This window comes from Semicossyphus pulcher, unplaced genomic scaffold (assembly GCF_022749685.1).
Source record: "Semicossyphus pulcher isolate SPU_LCO1_2020_fin unplaced genomic scaffold, fSemPul1.0.p SCAF_21, whole genome shotgun sequence".
Classification (NCBI taxonomy): domain Eukaryota; kingdom Metazoa; phylum Chordata; class Actinopteri; order Labriformes; family Labridae; genus Semicossyphus; species Semicossyphus pulcher.
The window spans coordinates 4,595,458-4,615,550 of NW_027211695.1; the positions used below are offsets into that span (position 1 = coordinate 4,595,458).

At 40.2% G+C, this 20,093-nt stretch overlaps 1 protein-coding gene across 1 annotated transcript in view; it reads right to left on the reverse strand.

Moving 5' to 3' along the window:
* Window positions 1-20,093, reverse strand: part of dnah2 (dynein, axonemal, heavy chain 2) — a 52,026-nt gene that overhangs the window by 27,011 nt on the left and 4,922 nt on the right. The window contains exons 10-37 of the mRNA XM_069672709.1: window positions 19,558-19,687; window positions 18,368-18,550; window positions 17,963-18,177; window positions 17,572-17,712; window positions 16,836-16,992; window positions 16,379-16,488; window positions 15,795-15,924; window positions 15,431-15,619; window positions 14,278-14,422; window positions 13,889-14,081; window positions 13,432-13,632; window positions 12,469-12,625; window positions 11,670-11,844; window positions 8,144-8,307; window positions 7,823-7,984; window positions 7,467-7,570; window positions 5,934-6,090; window positions 5,535-5,617; window positions 4,840-5,020; window positions 4,449-4,587; window positions 3,717-3,934; window positions 3,361-3,453; window positions 3,090-3,215; window positions 2,526-2,636; window positions 1,608-1,796; window positions 1,296-1,399; window positions 679-868; window positions 22-202 (exon numbers count right to left, since the gene is read on the reverse strand). Of these exons, the coding sequence (XP_069528810.1) occupies window positions 22-202; window positions 679-868; window positions 1,296-1,399; window positions 1,608-1,796; window positions 2,526-2,636; window positions 3,090-3,215; window positions 3,361-3,453; window positions 3,717-3,934; window positions 4,449-4,587; window positions 4,840-5,020; window positions 5,535-5,617; window positions 5,934-6,090; window positions 7,467-7,570; window positions 7,823-7,984; window positions 8,144-8,307; window positions 11,670-11,844; window positions 12,469-12,625; window positions 13,432-13,632; window positions 13,889-14,081; window positions 14,278-14,422; window positions 15,431-15,619; window positions 15,795-15,924; window positions 16,379-16,488; window positions 16,836-16,992; window positions 17,572-17,712; window positions 17,963-18,177; window positions 18,368-18,550; window positions 19,558-19,687 (4,328 nt within the window). The remainder of the gene's footprint in view (window positions 1-21; window positions 203-678; window positions 869-1,295; window positions 1,400-1,607; window positions 1,797-2,525; window positions 2,637-3,089; window positions 3,216-3,360; window positions 3,454-3,716; window positions 3,935-4,448; window positions 4,588-4,839; window positions 5,021-5,534; window positions 5,618-5,933; window positions 6,091-7,466; window positions 7,571-7,822; window positions 7,985-8,143; window positions 8,308-11,669; window positions 11,845-12,468; window positions 12,626-13,431; window positions 13,633-13,888; window positions 14,082-14,277; window positions 14,423-15,430; window positions 15,620-15,794; window positions 15,925-16,378; window positions 16,489-16,835; window positions 16,993-17,571; window positions 17,713-17,962; window positions 18,178-18,367; window positions 18,551-19,557; window positions 19,688-20,093) is intronic.

Sequence of the window (20,093 nt, forward strand, 5' to 3'; positions counted from 1 at the left end):
TGCACATTAGTGTTTACCTACCGGGATTCATAGTGATGAAAATTCCACATGACCGGACAAGACGTATGCACTGTCCATCAAAATTGAACTTGGTTTGTCTAGCAGAAAGGGCAGACAAGATGGAGAGGATCTGCTGGGCCACTACCGACAACACTTCGATGTTGATACGGTTGAACTCATCGAAGCAGCCCCATGCTCCCGTCTATTCAGGGTGGGTAATTAAAAACAGAATAAACAGAAAAGTTTAGACAAATGTTTTGTATAGCTGATTTTCTTCCCTAGCCTGATAACGAAGCAAATGCCATGTTTCACACACACTGACCTTGTGTCTATCATTGTAAAAATGCACATGGTTACCACAAATATGGAGAGAGAGCAACCTACTACTTTCTGAACTACAGCGTTTTTAAACTTGGCAAGCATGAGAGCAGTGTTCTGAAAACAACTTACTGAAAAATATGATGTCCCTAACACACATTCACCAACCCAAGTGTCTAGAAACAGCAAACAGCATGTTCACTCACATGGCATCTTTCAAACGTATGAAAAAAGAATATTCTTCTACTTAGGTTGGTATAAATCATCATCGTTGTTATAATTTCAATTATAGTAATCATCATCATTATCATCACAGTCATTATAATCATTATCATCATCGTAAGCCATTTTTTTCCCTACCTGTGCCAGGCCTGAGTACATGCGTCCCATGGACTTGTAGTCTAGTCCTTCAGAGCAGTTGACTACAATAACATACATGCCCAGAGCTTTGCCTAAGTCCTTTACGGTTTCTGTCTTCCCAGTGCCAGCTGGGCCTTTAGGGGAGCCCCCCCGATGGAGATGGAGTGCTGTGGTCAGAGTCATGTAACACCTGAACAAATCAAACATTGACCATACAGATATGGTCAGAATAATTTCAAAATAAAGAAGAATTTGTGTACCACTCATGGTCTACAAAATTGCAATAACCAATCTACCCACTGTAAGAAACATTAAGATGTGCACACTATTTACTTTTTACATTGACTTTTACCTGTGAATATGCAAGAGCCAAGTTAGTTTGTATGTTTGTGTATGTATACAGTAACATTGCTTATGTCAGAATAGGTCTGCTCTACTGTCATTTTCCAATACTGAGCATGAATATTAAACATTAAAAAACAAAGAATTTTTTACATAAAACATAATAAATATGTTGGTTATTACAAATTTACATATTGACTAAAATGTGACAGATTGATGAACTATTGGTGCATTTGTTGGATCGTGCCCTGATTGACTGACTGATGGATTGCAACCTGTCAGTAAGTGGAGTGATGACAAGCCGTCCAGAGTTGCCCAGGTACTCGTATCCATACTTGAAACGTGTGTTGGTCTGTCGGATTATGCAATCATTTACATCCTAGTGATAGATAATAAATAAACAGGAAAGAAATAAGTTTAGTAGATGATCTTCTAGCCTACAGAAGTATTAAGAGTCATGCATCAGCTTCCTAATATAGGGAAAATATCATCAACCACCTGCAAAAGCTACAAAGCCACTACAAAAATTTGCTGAAATTATGGCCGTCTTTCTCTTTATCTTCATATCTACCTCTCTAAGAACATACCTTCTCCCAGTATAGCCGCAGCTGGCAGAGCCACTCAAAGGCATTGATGTCACTGCAGCCTGCCTTGGCCAGCTTATCAATGACATCTCGAGCATGAACCTCCACGGTGACAAGCGCTACAATCTTAAGACGTAGCACTTTAGAGAGGTTGCCGCGGATTGTCTCTGAATCCTTCTGAAGCATGGAGACCTGGGAAACAGATTCTGGTCAGCAATCTTGCTTAAATATAAATGTAGGAAAAACACAGGTTTGTATATTTAAGGCCAAACAAAGCCATAAGAGGAAGATGGGTAATTGACAGATTTAAATCAATTAAATTAAAGTGTCTTCAAATTAATCTACCAGAAAACACAAGTCAGTAATCCATCAATAATAATCTAATTACTCACTAGAATAAAGTCTGTTATTGGAAGATTGAGTCTTATTGCTTTTCACCTCAAAAGTTGAGGTGATTAAAATTAATTTAGCGTCAAGGTGAATGTATCTGTTCCAGACCCAGCCAGGGAAGTTAATGAACAAAGACTTTATAGAGTGGGATAAAATGATTTTGAAATTTATTTGGCAAGGGAAGTCACCGAGGATATTATATCAGTGGTTTGCTGCAACAGATGTAAGGAAGTAAAAATGTGTGTGAGGTGTACAAAGTACAAGGTTAAACAAATTATAGAGGATTGGGAATATTTTTTCTGCCCTTCCTAATATAGCTGCTGATTTAGCAAAATATCCAACAATTGAGAGACTAATGTAGTCATCTGACACGTTTCGCAATTAGAAGGCCACATTGCACACTGAACAGTGGCTAGTCAAATATTTCTTAGTGTGTTTTCATTTCTCCTTTGCTTTTTTGTGAAAATCTTTGACATATTTGAATGTACGTATAAAGTTTCAGAAAATGTAATTAACAAAAATTGACCAAACCTGTTTCTTCTTCATGGACTTAAGGGAGGACTTGTCAGAGCTCTCCTGGCTGGTAGTGAGAGATTTTGTAACATCAGCGGTCCACTGGATCTGCCTGGCTGTGATAAGCATCTAAAACAGGAAGAAAACATATTTAGGAAAAACTGAATGCTTCAATTGAAAAACAAAACAAAACTGGAGAAGCCTTTCGGATGAGAGGTGAAACGTCTTCAAGAACTTCAACCAAATCCAGTTGCCTTTTGGATTAAGTTTAGAATTACCATGACCTGGATGACAGAGAACCTTCACAGACATGTTACGGGATAAACAGCTTTTATACCTTAAAGCAAGATATCCCATAACCCCTTGACAGTAAAAACCATTAGAAACAGGGTAATAAGTAATTGCTATTGAACACTTGTTTATAAATTGCTATTCAATTCTTTTCATGATCATCATTCACAGTTAATATGGAGGATGTCAGCTGTTAGTGTCAGGCAGTCAATTTGATCGTTAGATGCAAAAGACGCAAAAGCAGGGTGGGCATTAAAGAGGAAAAAGCCAAAGATGGAAGGAAGGACGTACCTGTCCTGGCCATTCTTTGACCCATTTGTTTCTCTGTGCTGTCTTGTTCCTCAGAGCCTCAAGGCAGTTCTTCAGAGAGTCCTTTAGTGTAACACGCATGGTCTTCTCAAGATCGCACAGCCACACCTTTATAGACACAAAACAAAATGGTGCAAATATTCTCCACCATTGCTTTCTTTATTGCATCAACATAGCATCAATGTTATCAAGTTACTCGAGTTTATATAACATAACACTCTTATAATCATGATTATAACTATCACTGCTGTACCTCCACTGCTCTGTCCAGGTTCACTTCAATGCGGAACTTAATATACTCCCCATCAGCAGAGAACATCCCGGATGCTTCTGACGTATGGCCCACCTATAGAGGACATACAGATATAGTGGCAGCATATAAACATTTCTGAGACAGGACAATAACTGCAGTTAATTAAGTGCAATCCATGTAGCTTTCAGGTGCTAGCAGCTAGCTCAGTAATGTGTGGACTTGGTCTGTCTTGATCGTTTAGTGTTTAGTGATCTAATCTTGACTAAATGGCCTTAGATGAATCTATCTCAGTAGTAGTAATAGTACTGGCTGGAGTTTCTTTGTCTGTGTTTGATTTTTTTTTTTTGGTGTCCTGCCTTTTCGATTTGCAAGCTCTTGATGTTGTCGAAACACTTCTTCAGGTGGGGTTGCATGGCTTCTGGCTTCTGTGACTGCCCGAGAATCTCCAGCACATCATCATTAGACAGGAAGTAGAATCTTGGGAAGATCTGCCTCTTGGTCTCCAGATACATGTCCAGGGCTTTCTGTATATCCTCCAGCTTGGCGCTTATCTCCGATAGCTTCTCCAGTAAGCCTGAGAATAAAAGTGCATTGAAGGCTAAAATCTGAGTATTTCCTTTATTCATATACACTTTAAATGCCTTTTAGCATTAACTGGTGGTTTTTTTTCAAATCTTTAACTAATTTTGAGAGGTATTTTGTTTCTTTTTTTTACTATGTGGTTGAACCATTTTATGGCATTTTGTTCTCCCTGTACAAAACAAAGAGATTTGATTCGAGACATATTTGTTTAATTGTATGTCATGAGGAAACAAAGGAAAATGTTCCTGTTCTGAATCTTTTGTACGTTGCTCTACTAGTCCTGTGTCATCGGAGAGGGGCAATACAATTTAAGAAAGCATTTCATTGGATGCAAAATGACCATTGTAAAAACTTGAATATAATTAAGAATACCTAAAATATATCATTTTTGGCACAGATATAGGATGCCACCATGAAGGTGAAAATCAGCACAATATATAAGTGATAACAACAAACAAACATCTATTTCAATTCCACTGGAACTTTGTTGTTGATGTTTTTCATACCAGGGTGGTGTGTTCCCTGCAAAGCGTTGTTGTCCTTGTGGAGTTGTCCCATGATGGTTTTCCAACTAGAACTAATATCTTCAAACTCTTTGCACTCAGACGGCAACTGCTCCCTGATGTCTTTGCCTTGGAAAATATTCTGAATGAAATAAAACATGAACAGTGCAGTGACGGAGAAAGATTGCTGTAGTGGGAATAACTCTTTAATGTGTTAGAATAAAACAATCAAGTCTCATCAAGTTTCCTGAAATAAACTCAAACTTTCTAATAGCAAAAATGACAGATAACAAATGTGTACTCCATAAAAAGATGAATTTTCTCAACAACAATAATGAAAAACTAGCCATAAATCCATACATAAGTTGTTTTATATAGTGTATAAAGAGTGTACCTCCAGATAAATCCATGGACGTTGTACAGTGAGGATCATCTCGATGACTTCCAGAATGTGGGATAACCGGCGCTCCCAGGAGTCCACCTCTCTCTCAAATGCTTTGACAAACCGAGATGCCTTCATTGTGGACAAAACAACCTGGTTGTCCTCCAGGGCCTGGAAAACCTCATCTGTGCCCCTGGGAGAGACAGGAAGTACAAATTTAACATGACTGCTGACTGATGATTGCTCATAATGTATTCCAAAGGAGATTAATAAAGATATCTAATGACTTAAGTTAAATCCAAACCGTTGTATAATCTCTAAAATTAATGACATCTCAGTAAGGATTATTATGTTCAGTTTTATTCAAACGTAACCAAGTTTAATTCACCCTGATAGCATTTTTTGAGGCTGTTGTTAAATATTTTGACTAAATTATATAGAGAAGTGTTTGAATATTCACTGCCCTGTGTAAACATAATGGGGTAAATCCTAAATATGCATATTACTTATTTGATTGTATAGGACTAAGTCTAGTACTAGTTCTAGTAAGAAAAGACATTTTGAGCTTGTGATATTGAATAATTCTATGTCGTTGCAAAATGGCATAATGAAAACACAAATCTATGACTATGACTTTGATGCAGTTTGAACTCCCCCACCGACACAACAAAATCCCCCAACCTGGCCTTCAGGGCTCGCCTTCTCACCTCAGCCGATAGTGGCCTCCATCTTTGTAGGGTCCTATATCAAGCACTGTATCCTCCCAAGTCTTGATGATGCCCTCCAGGCTCTTAAATATGAAACACAAAAAGTTAGACAAATAAGAGGGCAACATTTCTATTCATATCCTTATCCCCAAGGTATACATTACCATGGATAGCTTCTTAATTACACAAAACAATCTTAGCTTTCAGTTCTACTGCTTGCATACACCAGAGATGGACATTTACAGTATACAGTATGGATAGGTCAGGTTAAGGTTTGATGCTGAGAAAAGTTGGCAGTCAGACACACAAGTTGGCTCTGCTGCCCAAGAACAGCAGGCCCGTAGGCGGGAGGGACTGAGATGTTACATAATGACCATAGACCATAGAAAGAGACTGGACCTGCTCTATGGAGAGTTCCTTGCTAGCGGCTCCAGAAATCTCACAGATCTTTTCAGCATACTTGTCAAGGCCAAGAGATATCATTTTCTCCAGGGTAAATTCAGTGCTGGTTTGGTCAAAAGAGCTCTGCAGCTCTTCGCAGATCTGCTTCCAGTGTCTGAAAGATAAGTGGCATTGAAATCATGGTTCTGAATCGAAATACCAGCTTACTTTCTGCACATCTACATGCATGCTAAGGTTAGCCAACTAGCTCTAACATAAATACACTGCACGACTCCGGCATGTTGCTTTGTAACCAAACAGCAAATTACGCCGGCGAATCAGCAAATCATCACAAGCATCAGCTAACATTAGCCAGGCATGGCAGGGCGGCTGGAGAGAGCTGGGATGAAGCACTTGTGCTGAGAGAATAAACGCTGCACCTAGTGAGAGAACACTGCACGCGGGTTTTGTTTCTACGACAACAATAAGTTGTGGGTCTGTTTTGATCCCCAAAAGCAATCAAAGGTCCTGATGATTTGCATGCCCCGCCGATGTTGACTCTAGTTTTCCCCCTAACGTCGATCACATTCCTGTTTGGTCAGACGGGCTTCACTAGATAAAACTTTTTTTTGTTTTTTATTCTTGTGTGTACTTTGTGTTGGTGTTGTTGTGGGTGCCGGTTGTTTGTTGGCATTATCAGTCTCCATTTCACAGCTTGCGTTGTCTCGTGTTGCACACTGTTGACTGTAGTGGCGTAGAACGAGCTCTCAGTTGAGGTACTTGCGAATTCGCAGATACGTCACATCCTCTTGTTTCCCGGAAAAAGTGCTTTACATAAAAATCAGCCAACAGGCTGTTATGGCCGATTGAGGAAGTTGGGGAAGATCTCAATTTATCAGTTCCTCTGCTATCCCTTCACACATTGGCAATAAAACATGATATTTGATTGATGAATATATGTAAAATCTTACATATAGCATGAGAGAAGCTCATTTTTACCAAAACTTCAAACAAGCAACAATTATAGTCAGGATTTTCTCAGGCCACATGTAAGATTAGATTAATTATTAAAAATAGATGATTAAAAGATGGCATAGATGACAGTTGATGACAAAAACACTTCACATTACGCATATTAGTAAACATGTACCCTGGGATCAAGTTAATCTTGTATTATTAATGCATTAACATTTCTAAAGAATGTGATTCATGTGATTTTGTACATTAATAATGTTGTGAAATTAATGCATATGCATATTAATCGTAATAATTGTGAAACCGTGATTATTTCTCAGACTATGATCACTGGCTCCATCTGGTGGTCAAATAGCAGAAAGGGTCAAAAAATGTTCTGCTTTATTCTGTTTTTGTATAGATTTGAAAAGTGTGTTTTGGCATGGGGTTATAAATCGAGTGATAACACCCAGAAAGCTACCACCACTGCAATGCTATCATATATTTTCTAGCACTAGGGGTATATACCTTGCCAAAAATCACTATGAGAATTATTCCTGGCTCACGGACAACAGATACTTGGGTTTAAGTTGGTACCTGTCTCTCATGGCGGGGTTCCTCAGATCAGCAATGAGGGGGATGATCTGTTTGAACTGCTCAATCTTGTTCTTGAAGAAATTTACTATATCCCACTCCTTATCCTGCAAACAAACAGAAATCCGGTCCTCACTAATGTATACTGTAAATGTGAGAGCATGGTTATTTTAAGGAAGCCTGCATTAGGTGATAAGTGCAACGAATTGTGTGCATCCTGAGGTAGAGCCACACATTTAGTAGACACTGTTCAATCCATTTTATGCAAAGTTTGTGTCTAAATAAAAATAATAATAATAAAAAAAAATGTTAGTAATGTCTTGTAAGACTTTGTATCCATTACAGAAAGTAGAACTGACCTTTAGTTCTCTTTGGAGTTTGTGGAATTTTTTAAACATGTCCTGTGCTGTGCTCTCCATGCTCTCCGTCCGCAGCGCAGCAAACTGACCGACCTTCCAGGTGTTCCATTTGGCATTCCATTCCTTTGTGATCTCCCAGACGTGCTGCAGGTGGTCTATGTCCTGTTCAAAAATACAGACACAAATACTTGAACAAACATAAGGTCATTTTCTTCGCACTTGGGAAAAAAACTAACTGGAATAACTGCTCATTATGTTATGTCTGTAAGTATAGTGCAGGACAGCAGTATAGAAGGACTATGAGCCCAGTGCCTCGCAGACCTTTTCCAGTGTGCGGATGCTTTTGTTGGGGGGCTGTTCCATCTTGAAGAAGCGCAGCCCATGAAGGATGGTGGTCTCTTCCTGCTTAAGAGCCTCCAGTTGGCTGCTATGCTCTGCTATTTGATTTAAGGCCATCTCAGTGCTCAGCGCACTGTCAAATGGACCTGGATGTGCACATGCAAAGAAAACAGGGAGAAATATACACATTTAAAACACAAATCACAGAAACAAACATAATCATATGAAAACACACATGATCATAAAAGACGAACAAAGTTAGACAAGGAGGCAATTGAGAGTCATACAGACATAACAGTTAGAGTAATGTATGTTTTGTGCACATTTGTCTTCATATTGATTAAACTAACAGAGGATGGCTGCTGGCAATTACAAAGTTCCGCCACCGTTTGACGAGAAGAAGTCTTTCGAAAGTTGGAAAAATTAAGCTGAAATATGGAGGCTAGTTACAGAGAAGAAGCAAGCCCTGGCAGTGGCCTTGTCGCTAACTGGAAGGGCGAGTAACAGTGCTCTGGAAATCGCTGCAGAGGACTTGAATAAGGATGACAGAATGACTATAACTCAAGCAACCGAGCAGGGTGCAAATCCACTTGACAGGTACGGGAGAAGAACAAGATGCAAATGCATGTGCCCATGAGCACATATCACTGGGCAAAGGATTGCCTAAAAAAATGAACATGCAAAACTGACAGAAGACAAAAAAAAATTATTGTCCGACTCAGAAATTCTCAATGTTGAGTCTTTAAGATCAGCTGTAATTGTGTGGAGAAAAATGGCTCAATCACTACATCAATGGACAAACACAGAGTGGGTCGCTGTAAAATAGGGGAAACACAGAGTTAAAGATCTGTAAAGTTTGATGATGGGAGAGTTATTTATTCTACAAAGAAAGTGAAAATCCCAGCCATGACAGGAAAGACAAAATGTCAAATTGAAACAGAAGTTGTCCAGTTGATAAGTCATTGTAATGAAGCAAAAACTCTAAAAAGAGCAGGCGCAGTTTTAGACATTGAAAATGACAAAGCCACAATGTTCAAGCAACCAGTCAAACTTGAACTTCCCAGTTTTGAAAAATCCTCCCTTTAAACAAAGTAGTGAGTCTCACCGCTCTTTTGTACATAATATTAAAACCTGGCTAAAAAACAACCAGACCTGCCACCATACTTAGCCACTGCATGCTTGCCCTTGATTGTTTGTGTGACATCCTTCGCAATGTGATTTTATGCGTCACGTTTTAACAATTTATGCTGCTTGTCTGTTTATGCCATGTCTTTTGTACAGTGATCTTATGTGTCATGTTTTAACAGCTTGTGCTGAATGTCTGCATTTGTCTTGTACTTATTGTTGCTTACTGTGCATGATGCTGCCTTACTCGCCCAAGCTTTTTCAGCCTGTTCAGCTGTTCACATTTTGCATTTTCCTGTTCCGTGTTTTATTTGTTGTTTTAATGGTCAACTTTATATCAGGCCAAGGTAATCTTGTTACACATTATTGTGTCAAAATAAGATAATATTAATAAAGATGAAAGCGAAATCCAAAATAAGGATGAAATTCTCACTGTCACAAAAAACCTGACAACACAGGAAAAACGGAGAGTTCAGTTAAAACTACAGCAATAAGGACATTCCTTGGTCGACACAGTACAAAAACTACTGGCATGTTAAGTTAATAATGATGATGAATGAAACACAATTCCACCTATAATAAAACTGTAGCTGTGGACTTGCATTAACTACAGCCAGCAGCATGGTATCTGCATGCCATTGACCACTTCACATGTTTCAGTGCAGGGAGCATCATCACCACAACAAACTGAAGCACGTGAAGCACTTTATTCACTGCTGAAGTGTTCAAGGTCCCCCATACAGACTGTTCAGGGACAATGGGGGAGAATCCAACAATAAAAACATTGTAGCGAAAACAACTGCAGCCAACAGCCATGGAGCAACAGCCTTTGAGAGAGACATAATCACTCAATAAAATCGTATTGAAATTGCAAGAGACAACGGATGTGCCTGACGTCCCTAACAGCTGTCATTTGGGTAGAACTCAAACCTGCCTTCAGTGCTCACTACTGAACCCCCAGCTCTAGAGGGCACCAGCATGAGCACTTGGATAGCCAATAACATTGCAGTGTTCCAGGCTGCAAGTGAAGCATTTACAGAAGCGGAATGCTCTGAGAGGATCTGAAGAGCCCTTCGTAAACAATGATTGTACAGAATGAAAAGGTGGTCATCAGCCACGATGGAGCAATCATATTTGTAAAGGATTGCTGCAACTATGTCCGTGTACATCACTCCAGGCTTTGAAAGGTAGATGGCCCTCAAACTGTGCTGAGAGATACAGACAATCTGGAGAAATCCATACCATGTTTGCAGAATCTGAGCTCACTGATAATACTTCTGACACTGAAAATGTCAATCAAGAAGAGATTGCTATAAATGGCAAACCCCTTGACCCTGAAGACAGCTTTAGTCTGAAAATTGGACGAGTATAATTGTAGTGGCCAAGAACACACTGGGAAAATCCTCAGCAAGGCAGGAAAGGCAACAGGAACACACTCAAAATGCTACAATCTGCAGCACACTGGGCCAGATATGCATTTTTACAAGGCGTGTTTGCACACTCAAGGAAACACCAGATGGTGTTGTACCTAAAACTAGATTAGTTGCAAGAGGCTTTAAAGAAATGAACACACACCCTACTTGTGCCTCAGAGTCCCTGAAATTGACTCCACAACAGACGTGAAGAGCACATTTGCTTCAGCTACATTGGAATGGAGGACCACTCATTGGTGGATGATGGAGGGGTGTTTTTTATGAAGAACGCAGTTTTCCAACAAGGACAGCACTTGATCAATTTGTCATTTCTAACTGCAATTACGGCATTACGCCAATGAGGTGGCGCCGCTGTATCATAATCAGTTCAGAGCAGTGGAAAAGGCGCTGCCAAAACTGCCAAAGAGGAAGAACAAAGTGAAAGAAGGAGTGAAAAGTTTTCACAGAGAACACTTGTGATTTTTAGCTACAGCCTAGGTAAGGCAATGCTTTGATATTTTGTGTTTCTTTAAACATCTAAGCGCTTCCAGTTTCTTATTAAGTTTTCCATAACATAACACCCGACTAGTGTAATGTTGCGGATACGGCTTGAAAAATCTAAATAAGCAGTTACTTTACAAAGCGAGTTCTTGAGGAGAAGAATTAAGAGGCGAGTGAAAGATTGCAGACATCATCTAAACATTACCAGCAGTTAAAAAATATTACTTTATGTTACTGACAGGATGCAGTGGATTTGTCCGTTCTGTAACTAGTGCACAAGTACAAGAAATGGGAGGGATAGAGAACACTACCACTATTTATGTCTTTATCAGAACAGTACAAAGTTCCTTATGCATTATGTGTTGTTGTTTTCTTAGGTGAAGACACCCCTGTGTACCAATGGGGACGAAACACTAAGTTATAATTTAAATGAGTGTATGAAAGAGAACATAAGATAGAGAGTGTGGGACCTGTGCTGTTGAACTCCTGCAAAGTTCTCTGGACCTTCTTCTTTAACTCCTCAGAGGAGAGGGTGAGGCTGTTCTTGAACTTCTCCTTGTGCTTTTGCAGTGCGTATTCACTGTCAATCAACACCTGCTGGAACCACACCCATTCTCCATTTAGCTCCTCACGCATATTCTGCACCTGTGGGTGAACCAAGAGACCAGAATAACGTTGAGAAGGAATGTTCTGAATGTGGATATACAGTACCCATGATCCCAGAGAATTCAGAGTTTTGACTATATATTCTGCTGCTGTGTTTGGGTGTCAACTTTTGGGCAGTGGTGTGTAGCCTCCAGCCAACAGCGTGCAGGACTGTGTGTCACTTTGACTCATGGCTAAGCTATACACACACAAACGAAGAGTGGAGACCACAATTGAAAGATTAGCAGATTTTCCTGTAGGCTAGGTTTTCTTTGTTTTCATCAGACCTGTGCAAATAGGCTGGGATGGAGAGAAAAAACACAGAGAATTGCCAATCCTGCTTTTGATTTTGATGATTAGAATTCAAAGCTGATTGCATACATTTTTAAATTTTGAATAAAAATGATGGCAGCTCTGCCGATGCTTTATAAACTTTCTTCCACTAAGTGAACGTGAAAGAAAACCTCTGGGGCATTGCAGAGCAAACACAAAGGTAAAGTCATCGTTAATCATATACTGTTTTTATACTGTTGGTATACAGTACGTGTTTTTTGTACATACAATCCTTTATCATGTCCACTGTGCATGTGTAAACATTTGTTTATTGATGAGATAGGTGCTTACTGCCTGTTCCACAGCGACTTCATATTTGTCCAGGATAGCAAACTGGTCATGGATGAGAGGAATCTGAGCCTCTGTCTTGGCTAAATTGCCCTGAAGAGTCTCCAAGAGCTTCAGGCTCTCACCAAGCTCTGCCAGTGTCTGGGGGGGTTGTCTTAGCCTAATCACATACAAACAAAAACAAAAAAAAGAGTCACACCACGTTAACGTTTACACTTAGTGTGAAGACAGTTTGAAGTGTTCTGAATATTAAATGTCAGTGCACTGTGGCCCTGCCTATAGTCCAACAACCACAGCAACCTGCAGCAGGTGTTGGGCAACAAGCAACAGCAATGGCAAATCATGGTTTAGGACATCACATGTTTCTTGAGTCATAGCATATCACTGAAAACAGGACTAGGCCAAAACCTAGTATGTGGCTGACCGCATCAGGTCAGTGTGCGCTTTTGTGGGCAATGTGTTACAAGGACTGTCCTCATGAGGCTGATGACATCATGTTTGAAAGCAGGTGCACGCTGCGGACATAGGTGAGGACAGCGGACGAGCAGCCCCGCCCACTCCCCAACAAAGTATGTAGAGCCATATAGACAGAAAGTAGGAATTGACTGCTTGATACAAACTTTCTTTGATAAAGACAGACTTATAGCTTGATAGCTATATTCATCCCTGTGTGAAAGTTCCGGAGCACAAACAATCTGTGTATAAATACATCAATAAAAGATGTAAATTAGAAATAAGGATGATAAAACAAATGAACACAAAAAAAAAAGTTTCTATGGCCCTTTTTCTACATACAACCTGCCAGCTTTCCACATGCAAAACCTCAACTGTAAATAAAGCACGCTGACTGTAGTTTATAGGGTTTACTTGCCTACCACAAATATTTGTCCTTTGTGAGACCCCTCTCCCTCTTTGTCAATTCTAATGCTTGTAAAAAAATTTAAAAAAACAAAATAAAGTCCCCACCTATTGGCATTGTCTTGCAATGAGGCATGAAGTTCTTTCAGGCGGGTGCTTGCCATTTGGCTGAGCAGCTGAGTGAACTTGGTTTGCCACTCAGTGCAGTGCTGCACCAAGGAAGACTTGAGAGGTGAACAGTCCAGTGTGACAAAGCGGATGGCCAATACAGCCTCTTCCTGTTCAATACTCTTGGTCTCCTCTGTGTACCTGGGGATGAACCAAGGAAAGGAAATGATAAATATAGAGAAGGGAGATGAATCCCTCTTCAAATATGGTGAACATATTTAAAGGAATGCCTTATGACAATAAAACAAAATTTCATTATAGGTCTGTGTGAATGGGCATTTTTTATTAAATTAACTGCCGGTAAACAACGGATGAAAGGTGAAAATAAGCTTTCAAGGTGATTAATAAAAGTTTGTATTAACTCTAGCACACAGTGGCAGATGTTAAATTAAGTTACCATTGTATATCTCCATCAAAAGCGGTGACTCCTGGGTTTTGTCTCTGGTAGCGTCGTATAAAAGAGTCCTTGTTCGTCTGCCAGATATCTCTGTATTTGTCCCAGGTCTTCAGATAGGCCTGTAGGTGGCTGGCATTGGCTGTCATCTCTGTGGCAACTGCAGCTTGAATCTTTCTGATCTCCTCGTCTTGTTCTGAGGGATTAAAGGGGACCAGTTTGGAAGCAGGGACAGATAGAATTGGTGAAAATACAACTGTGTTGTATCGATGCCTGTAATTCTGTAATGTACAAACATTTTATTTAAACATCAGGGGCACACTGGTAGTCTTTCTTTAATGGACGAAGAACTAAAAAGCTAAAAGCATGTTTAGATCATGATTTGTTCTCACCCAAGTTGATGTGTATGGGATTCCCCTGTAAGTGTTTGCAGATGAGAAGTTCAGGCAGTCGTTTAAATTCTGAGATGGTGTTAATGAGCTGAGGCAAAATGTTCACTAGCTGAGCAAGCTTTCCAAGTGTCGGAGAGAACTCAATCTGTCAAAGGAGACAAAAGTGTATGTTTATGTGTTTTGGTTTTCTTGTATTCCTAATATTGTGAAGGTCCCCCTTTTGCCACCAAACAGCCCTGACCCATCGAAGCATGGACTCTACTAAACCTCTGAAGGTGTGCTGTGGTATCTGGCACCAAGACGCAGCAGTTCCTTTAAGTTCTGTAAGTTGTGAGGTAGGGCCTCCATGGATTGGACTTGTTTGTCTTACAGATGCTCGATTGGATTGAGATCTAGAGAATTTGGAGTTTGGAATTTGTCATGTTCCTCAAACCATTCCTGGACCATTTTTGCTGTGTTGCAGGGTGCATTATCATACATCCACATGAATGGCAGGACCCAAGGTTGCCCAAAGCATCACACTGCCTCCGCCTGCTTGCCTTCTTCCCATAGCGCCTCCTGGTGCCATGTCTTCCCCAGGTAAGCAATGCACATGCACCTGGCCATCCACATAATGTAAAACAAAAAGTGACTCATCAAACCAGGCCACCTTCTTCCATTTGTCTGTGGTCTAGTTCTGATGCCAACATGCCCATTGTAGGTGCGGTGGACAGGGGTCAGCATGGGCACCCTGTCAGAACCATCGCCAACTTTAGAGCTACAGTAACTGTTCTGTTGGATCGGACCACACGTGCATCAATGAGCTTTGGCTGCCCATGACCCCGTCACCGGTTCCTTCCTTGGACCACTTTTGGTAGGTACTAACCACTGCAGACCAGGGACACCCCACAAGAGCTGCAGTTTTGGAGATGCTCCGACCTAGTCTTCAAGCCATCACAATCTGGCCCTTTTCAAAGTCGCTCTCATCCTTACACTTTTCCAGCTTTCAACACATCAACTTCAAGGACAAAATGTTCACTTCCTGCCTAACATATCCCACTGACAGGGGCCATTAACTTCACGGGTCATAATATTACGGCTAAATAAGTGTACACATTCTACATAGAGTAAACAAATCATTGTCACATGATCTAATTAGTGAAAGAGTGGTTACCTTAGGTGTGGTTTCGGGTTTTGCCTGGTGCAGTACTACCAGGACTTTGAACAAGGGATTTGGCGATGTCTTGCTGTCTCCACTGATGGCCCTGGATAGTTTCTTCATGGACTGCTTGATATTGCTCCTTAGGGCTTCCTCTACCATGTGGTCCACCTTCTCTGTGTAGTTCCCCCAGTGCTCCTGGACCTTATAACACCAAAATTTTAAAAAAAGTTTTCACACCATTGAAAATTTTGGCTGAGCAATTCTAAGTAACAAACCCTATAAATGTGCCAGGTTAAGTGTCTTTTTATAGAGCACAAACAGGAACTGATGGAATGCCACCAATACTGAAATAATGACAGAAAAACCCAGTACATACCTCAGGTCCATCCTTAGAGAAGGTGCTGTGAATGCGGGTCATAATATCAACAATGTTCTGGTGTGCTGAGCGCAGTATTTGGAGTTGGCTTTGCTGGTGAATTTTCTGGTCATCTTCAAACTCCAGGTTCCTAAGAAATTGCAAAAGGAGAAACAAGCGGGATACAACCAACAAACAAAACCAATGTGCGCCATTAAGTTACAATTAGACTGCATCCAATGTCCATCTTTTAAGACCATGTAAAGAAGTGGAGAAGCTTGCTGTTTATCCTCAGTTAGCTGAAAGCAATGTGGCCTGATAAAATACTGTGTCTGTAGGTCTCTAGTTAATTACCTCAACATGTGATTAAAATAAAGGGAAATCTGTAGGAAGAATACAGTTTTGTTTGTGTGATGTTATAATACATAAAAAACTACTTCACCTTGTTTTGCTGTACTTAATGAATACACATTTAGAGAAATACATATAATTTTAAATGTATGAAACAAAACGTGAGAAGTGACTGGACACTACAGGTTTTTTTTTTGTGTAATTTCTGTTTTATGAATTCTATGCATGAGGAAAAAGTCACAAATCTGTCCTACCTGTACACAGTCTTTCCATCCAGTCTAATCAGTAATGTTTCACTGATCTGGCGACAGAGGTTGGAGATGGATAGACTGGATACTTTGTATTCATTAACTATCAACTTGACCTGTAGAGAAATGAGGAAAGAGAAAAGAAGAGGAGAGGAAAGGAGAGGAGCAACTTAGCAGCTACATCCAATTTGGTTTCTTACTGCACCAAGAATAGTTTCCAGATCTATTGAGGGCCCTTTCAACTACCTTGGTCTAGTTCTCTGAAAATATATTTATTTCAATTCTGTCCAAACTCTAAAACAAATGATGGTGACTCTTGGCGATCACGTATTTCCAGCCAGTTAGGGGATTTAATCTACACATCTCTCAATTCACTTTTCTTTCCTTTACCGACTCTTTAGGCCACCACTGACATCACAGAAAAAACATGCCCATATCAATGTGTGATAAACTTTGTTGAAACCTTTTCAACGTGTAGGAGACACTGTTGGATGAAATTGTTTGAAACTCCTTTAGACACCCACAGGAGCCTGGTCAGTCCTGGCTGAATCTGCTGATCCAAGGAACGAATTCTTTCCCGAAACAGACCCAACTCGTCAGGAGACAGCATTCCGGTGATCCTGACACACACACACACACACACACACGTTTCTATAACTGGTTAAGTGCTATTGAAGGAAGGAAAACTGTCAGTTACAACAACAACATCACTTCAATTTAAAATATTTAACAGCTAAGAGAAGCTAAAATTCTAATTCCTGAAAATAAAATATATGTTCGGCTTCATGCTAAAACACATGAATATTTGTAATAGAGTCTCATTTTGTCACAATGCTGCAAAAACAGGCTTCTGTACAGTAGTCCGTCCTCCAAGCCAGTGCTAAACACAAGGGCATGACTTTTAGTGTTTTTGCAGACCAGCAAATAAAAATCACAGAAAGATATGTGTGCACGACAAGAAAAAGCAATGACGTTTACAAGAGTCAACAAAAAGTAAAGGCTTCCAAATGACCGAATTCACAAAAAGCAAGAGTGCATTGACATGACCTTCCATTGCTTAAATCATGTGCCACTACCCCAAACAAACACCCACACAGGAAACACAAGCGGCTGTTGCTGAGTTCCTGAATCATGATATTATTGTAAATGTAATGTTCAGTGTCAATGCCCATTGTTCAGTGTTTGTGAGCGTGTTAAACCTGTTATAGTCCCTGATCAGCAGCAATGTTCTCTCTCTCAGGCCTCTGATTTCCTCCACGTCCTGACAAATAACAGCCTGGGGAATCTCAAACTTAAGTCGATCCCAGTACTGGACCTCGGAGAACAGGTTCAACAGGTTGCTGGAAAAGAAAACATACAAACAAAAAATTATAAAGAACACATGTACATGTAATGATGATATGGTGTATGAGCAAATCTTTATATCTCTGTGGGTATCTACAGTATGTCTCCTGTGTGAGCATGGATGCAGAGATAATACAGAAAGTATGGGTATTTTGCATAAACAGTATGCAAACAAGACATTGCAGAAATGTATACTTTAAAGCAAATGCTTTGTGTCTTTTGTGGGTAAGTGTGTGTGTAACCCACTTGTCAAAGTTTAGGTCCAGTTTGGGGATCTTGTCCTTGCAGCGCACCATGAGTGGCTGCTCTAGCTTCTTCATGTGCTGGACATCCAGCTTCTGGCTCCACATACTGAAAGTCTCCCTCACCAGGTCATCCAAGACCTGCACCATCTGGCCATAAGATAAAACTACCTGCTTGTGGCTATGTGACTCATGCATGAAATGGGCCTTTTGAATCAACTGTAGGCGAGAGAAAGGTGACAAAAATGAAAGTCAAGAAAGGAGCTCCAGAGGGAGGGTTCCCTACCAAGAAGCAGAGCCAATAGTTTTTACAACAGTCCTTTGCTTTACACATAGGTTTTGCGATGACTTGAAGTAAGCAGTTTGCAGGGTTAAATGAACTGATTACTGTGTAGTCTAATAGACTCACCTCCATAGGTCTCTCTAAGCGATGTCTGAGGGCCCTCAGCCAGTGGGCCTGTCCTGCTTTTGGGGGTATATGGTCAAGAGAAGGCCATGTCTTCTTATTTAGTTCCTTTTTGACCATTTCGATCTCCTTGTGAAAAATGTTGTAAACCTCCTCTACCTTCTCTTCTGTGGTGCTCCTAATACCCTGGGATTGAGAAGAATATAATCAAGATAGTGAGAAAATGAATTGTTTTGGGATAAAGGAAAATTAAGAAAGATAGCATGGCATGGGTCTTGAATTGAATGCAAAACCCAAGAACTGTGGATTCTCAATAAACTCTTAATACAATGTAGGAACTTTGCACCCAGCCTTATATTGCAAGTTGTTTTTTTCTCTAATTATACTAAAGTGGTCCAAGTGGTTCTTGAAGAACTTAAGGGAGGAAAATGTAAGACTTTAAAGACCACAGTGGATCGCCTCGCAAGCGAGGAGGAAGCTGAAGGATTGTGGATTGAGAGCAGAGTAGATTTTAAATAGTTGGTGTTTGGGGCAACTCATGTACAGAGCAGTCCTTACTGCAGCTCTGCTGGTTTGATTGAAACTATTTCCCTTTGCTGCATGTCATTCCCTTTCTCTCTTCCCCACATTTCCTTTCTTTCTTAGGCTTCTTGATCGCTACAGGCAAAAATACCAAAAAATAAATAAATCTACAGATAAAAAAGTTGCCTTATATTCTGCGACATCCCTCAAAGAGAAGGTCTGACACAGGGAGAAAGATGAAACTCAAAAGTTCATAAACCTTGATAGTTTAATTAAAAAAAATTCCGATTCATAATTTATGGTCTGACTGACAACAAGTCAACAACAATAAGTTTGGGTTGAGGTGCGTTGTTGTAGTATTTCAAATGGAAAAATATTATGTGTTCAAATTAGCCAGAGAAGGAACAGGAACAATCTGTCAATCTCTAAAGTTGTCTACCTAGAGTCTTAAACTAAAAGATGGCACAGCTCATCCCTTTTTTAAGGAACAAGCCTTTATTTGAGTATAGCAGGCCGCAATCTGAGTTGAGTGATGAGCAATACTGAGCTGAGCAGCTTTGAGTAGCTTTGAGTGGGGGAGCAGGGGGAATGAAAAGCTCCGTAAGCAAAGAACAGAATTCAGAATTGACTTGTTGCGTAAGCATTTTTGTGTGTGAGAGTGAGGGAGTAACCTCTCGAGGAGATATAGGTCTAAAAATCTCCAGCAGCCGAACTCCTTCCTCAACTGTGTTCACGATCTTAAATATTGACGTCATCAGGCTTTGCATCCCCGTTTCCAGATCCGTCACTACTTCACAAAACCTGTGCGCACACACACACACATACACACACCGTTATATGATAATGCATAAGCTTATGATCAGCTGATAAATACAACAAAAGCACAGTGGAACAGGAGCACAAAATCAAATACTCATGTAGGGCTCTATTTTCTTTTACGCACAAAGCCAGTGCAAGGAAAAAAACAGATTTCCTACAATTTTTCTCATGTAATTCATGTGCACCAACCAACATACAGTATTTGTGCCATGGTTGGAGAAGAAGCTTACATGACACTGTTTTGATGCTGATTTGATGGCACAGTGCAATTATGGTGCTCATTTTGGCACATTATGAAAACCACCTCAGTGTAACTCTTATCAGAATGGCTCTGGGCTTAAGAGGCACACGCACAATAACCTCTTCAAAATCAAAGACACATTCCCTC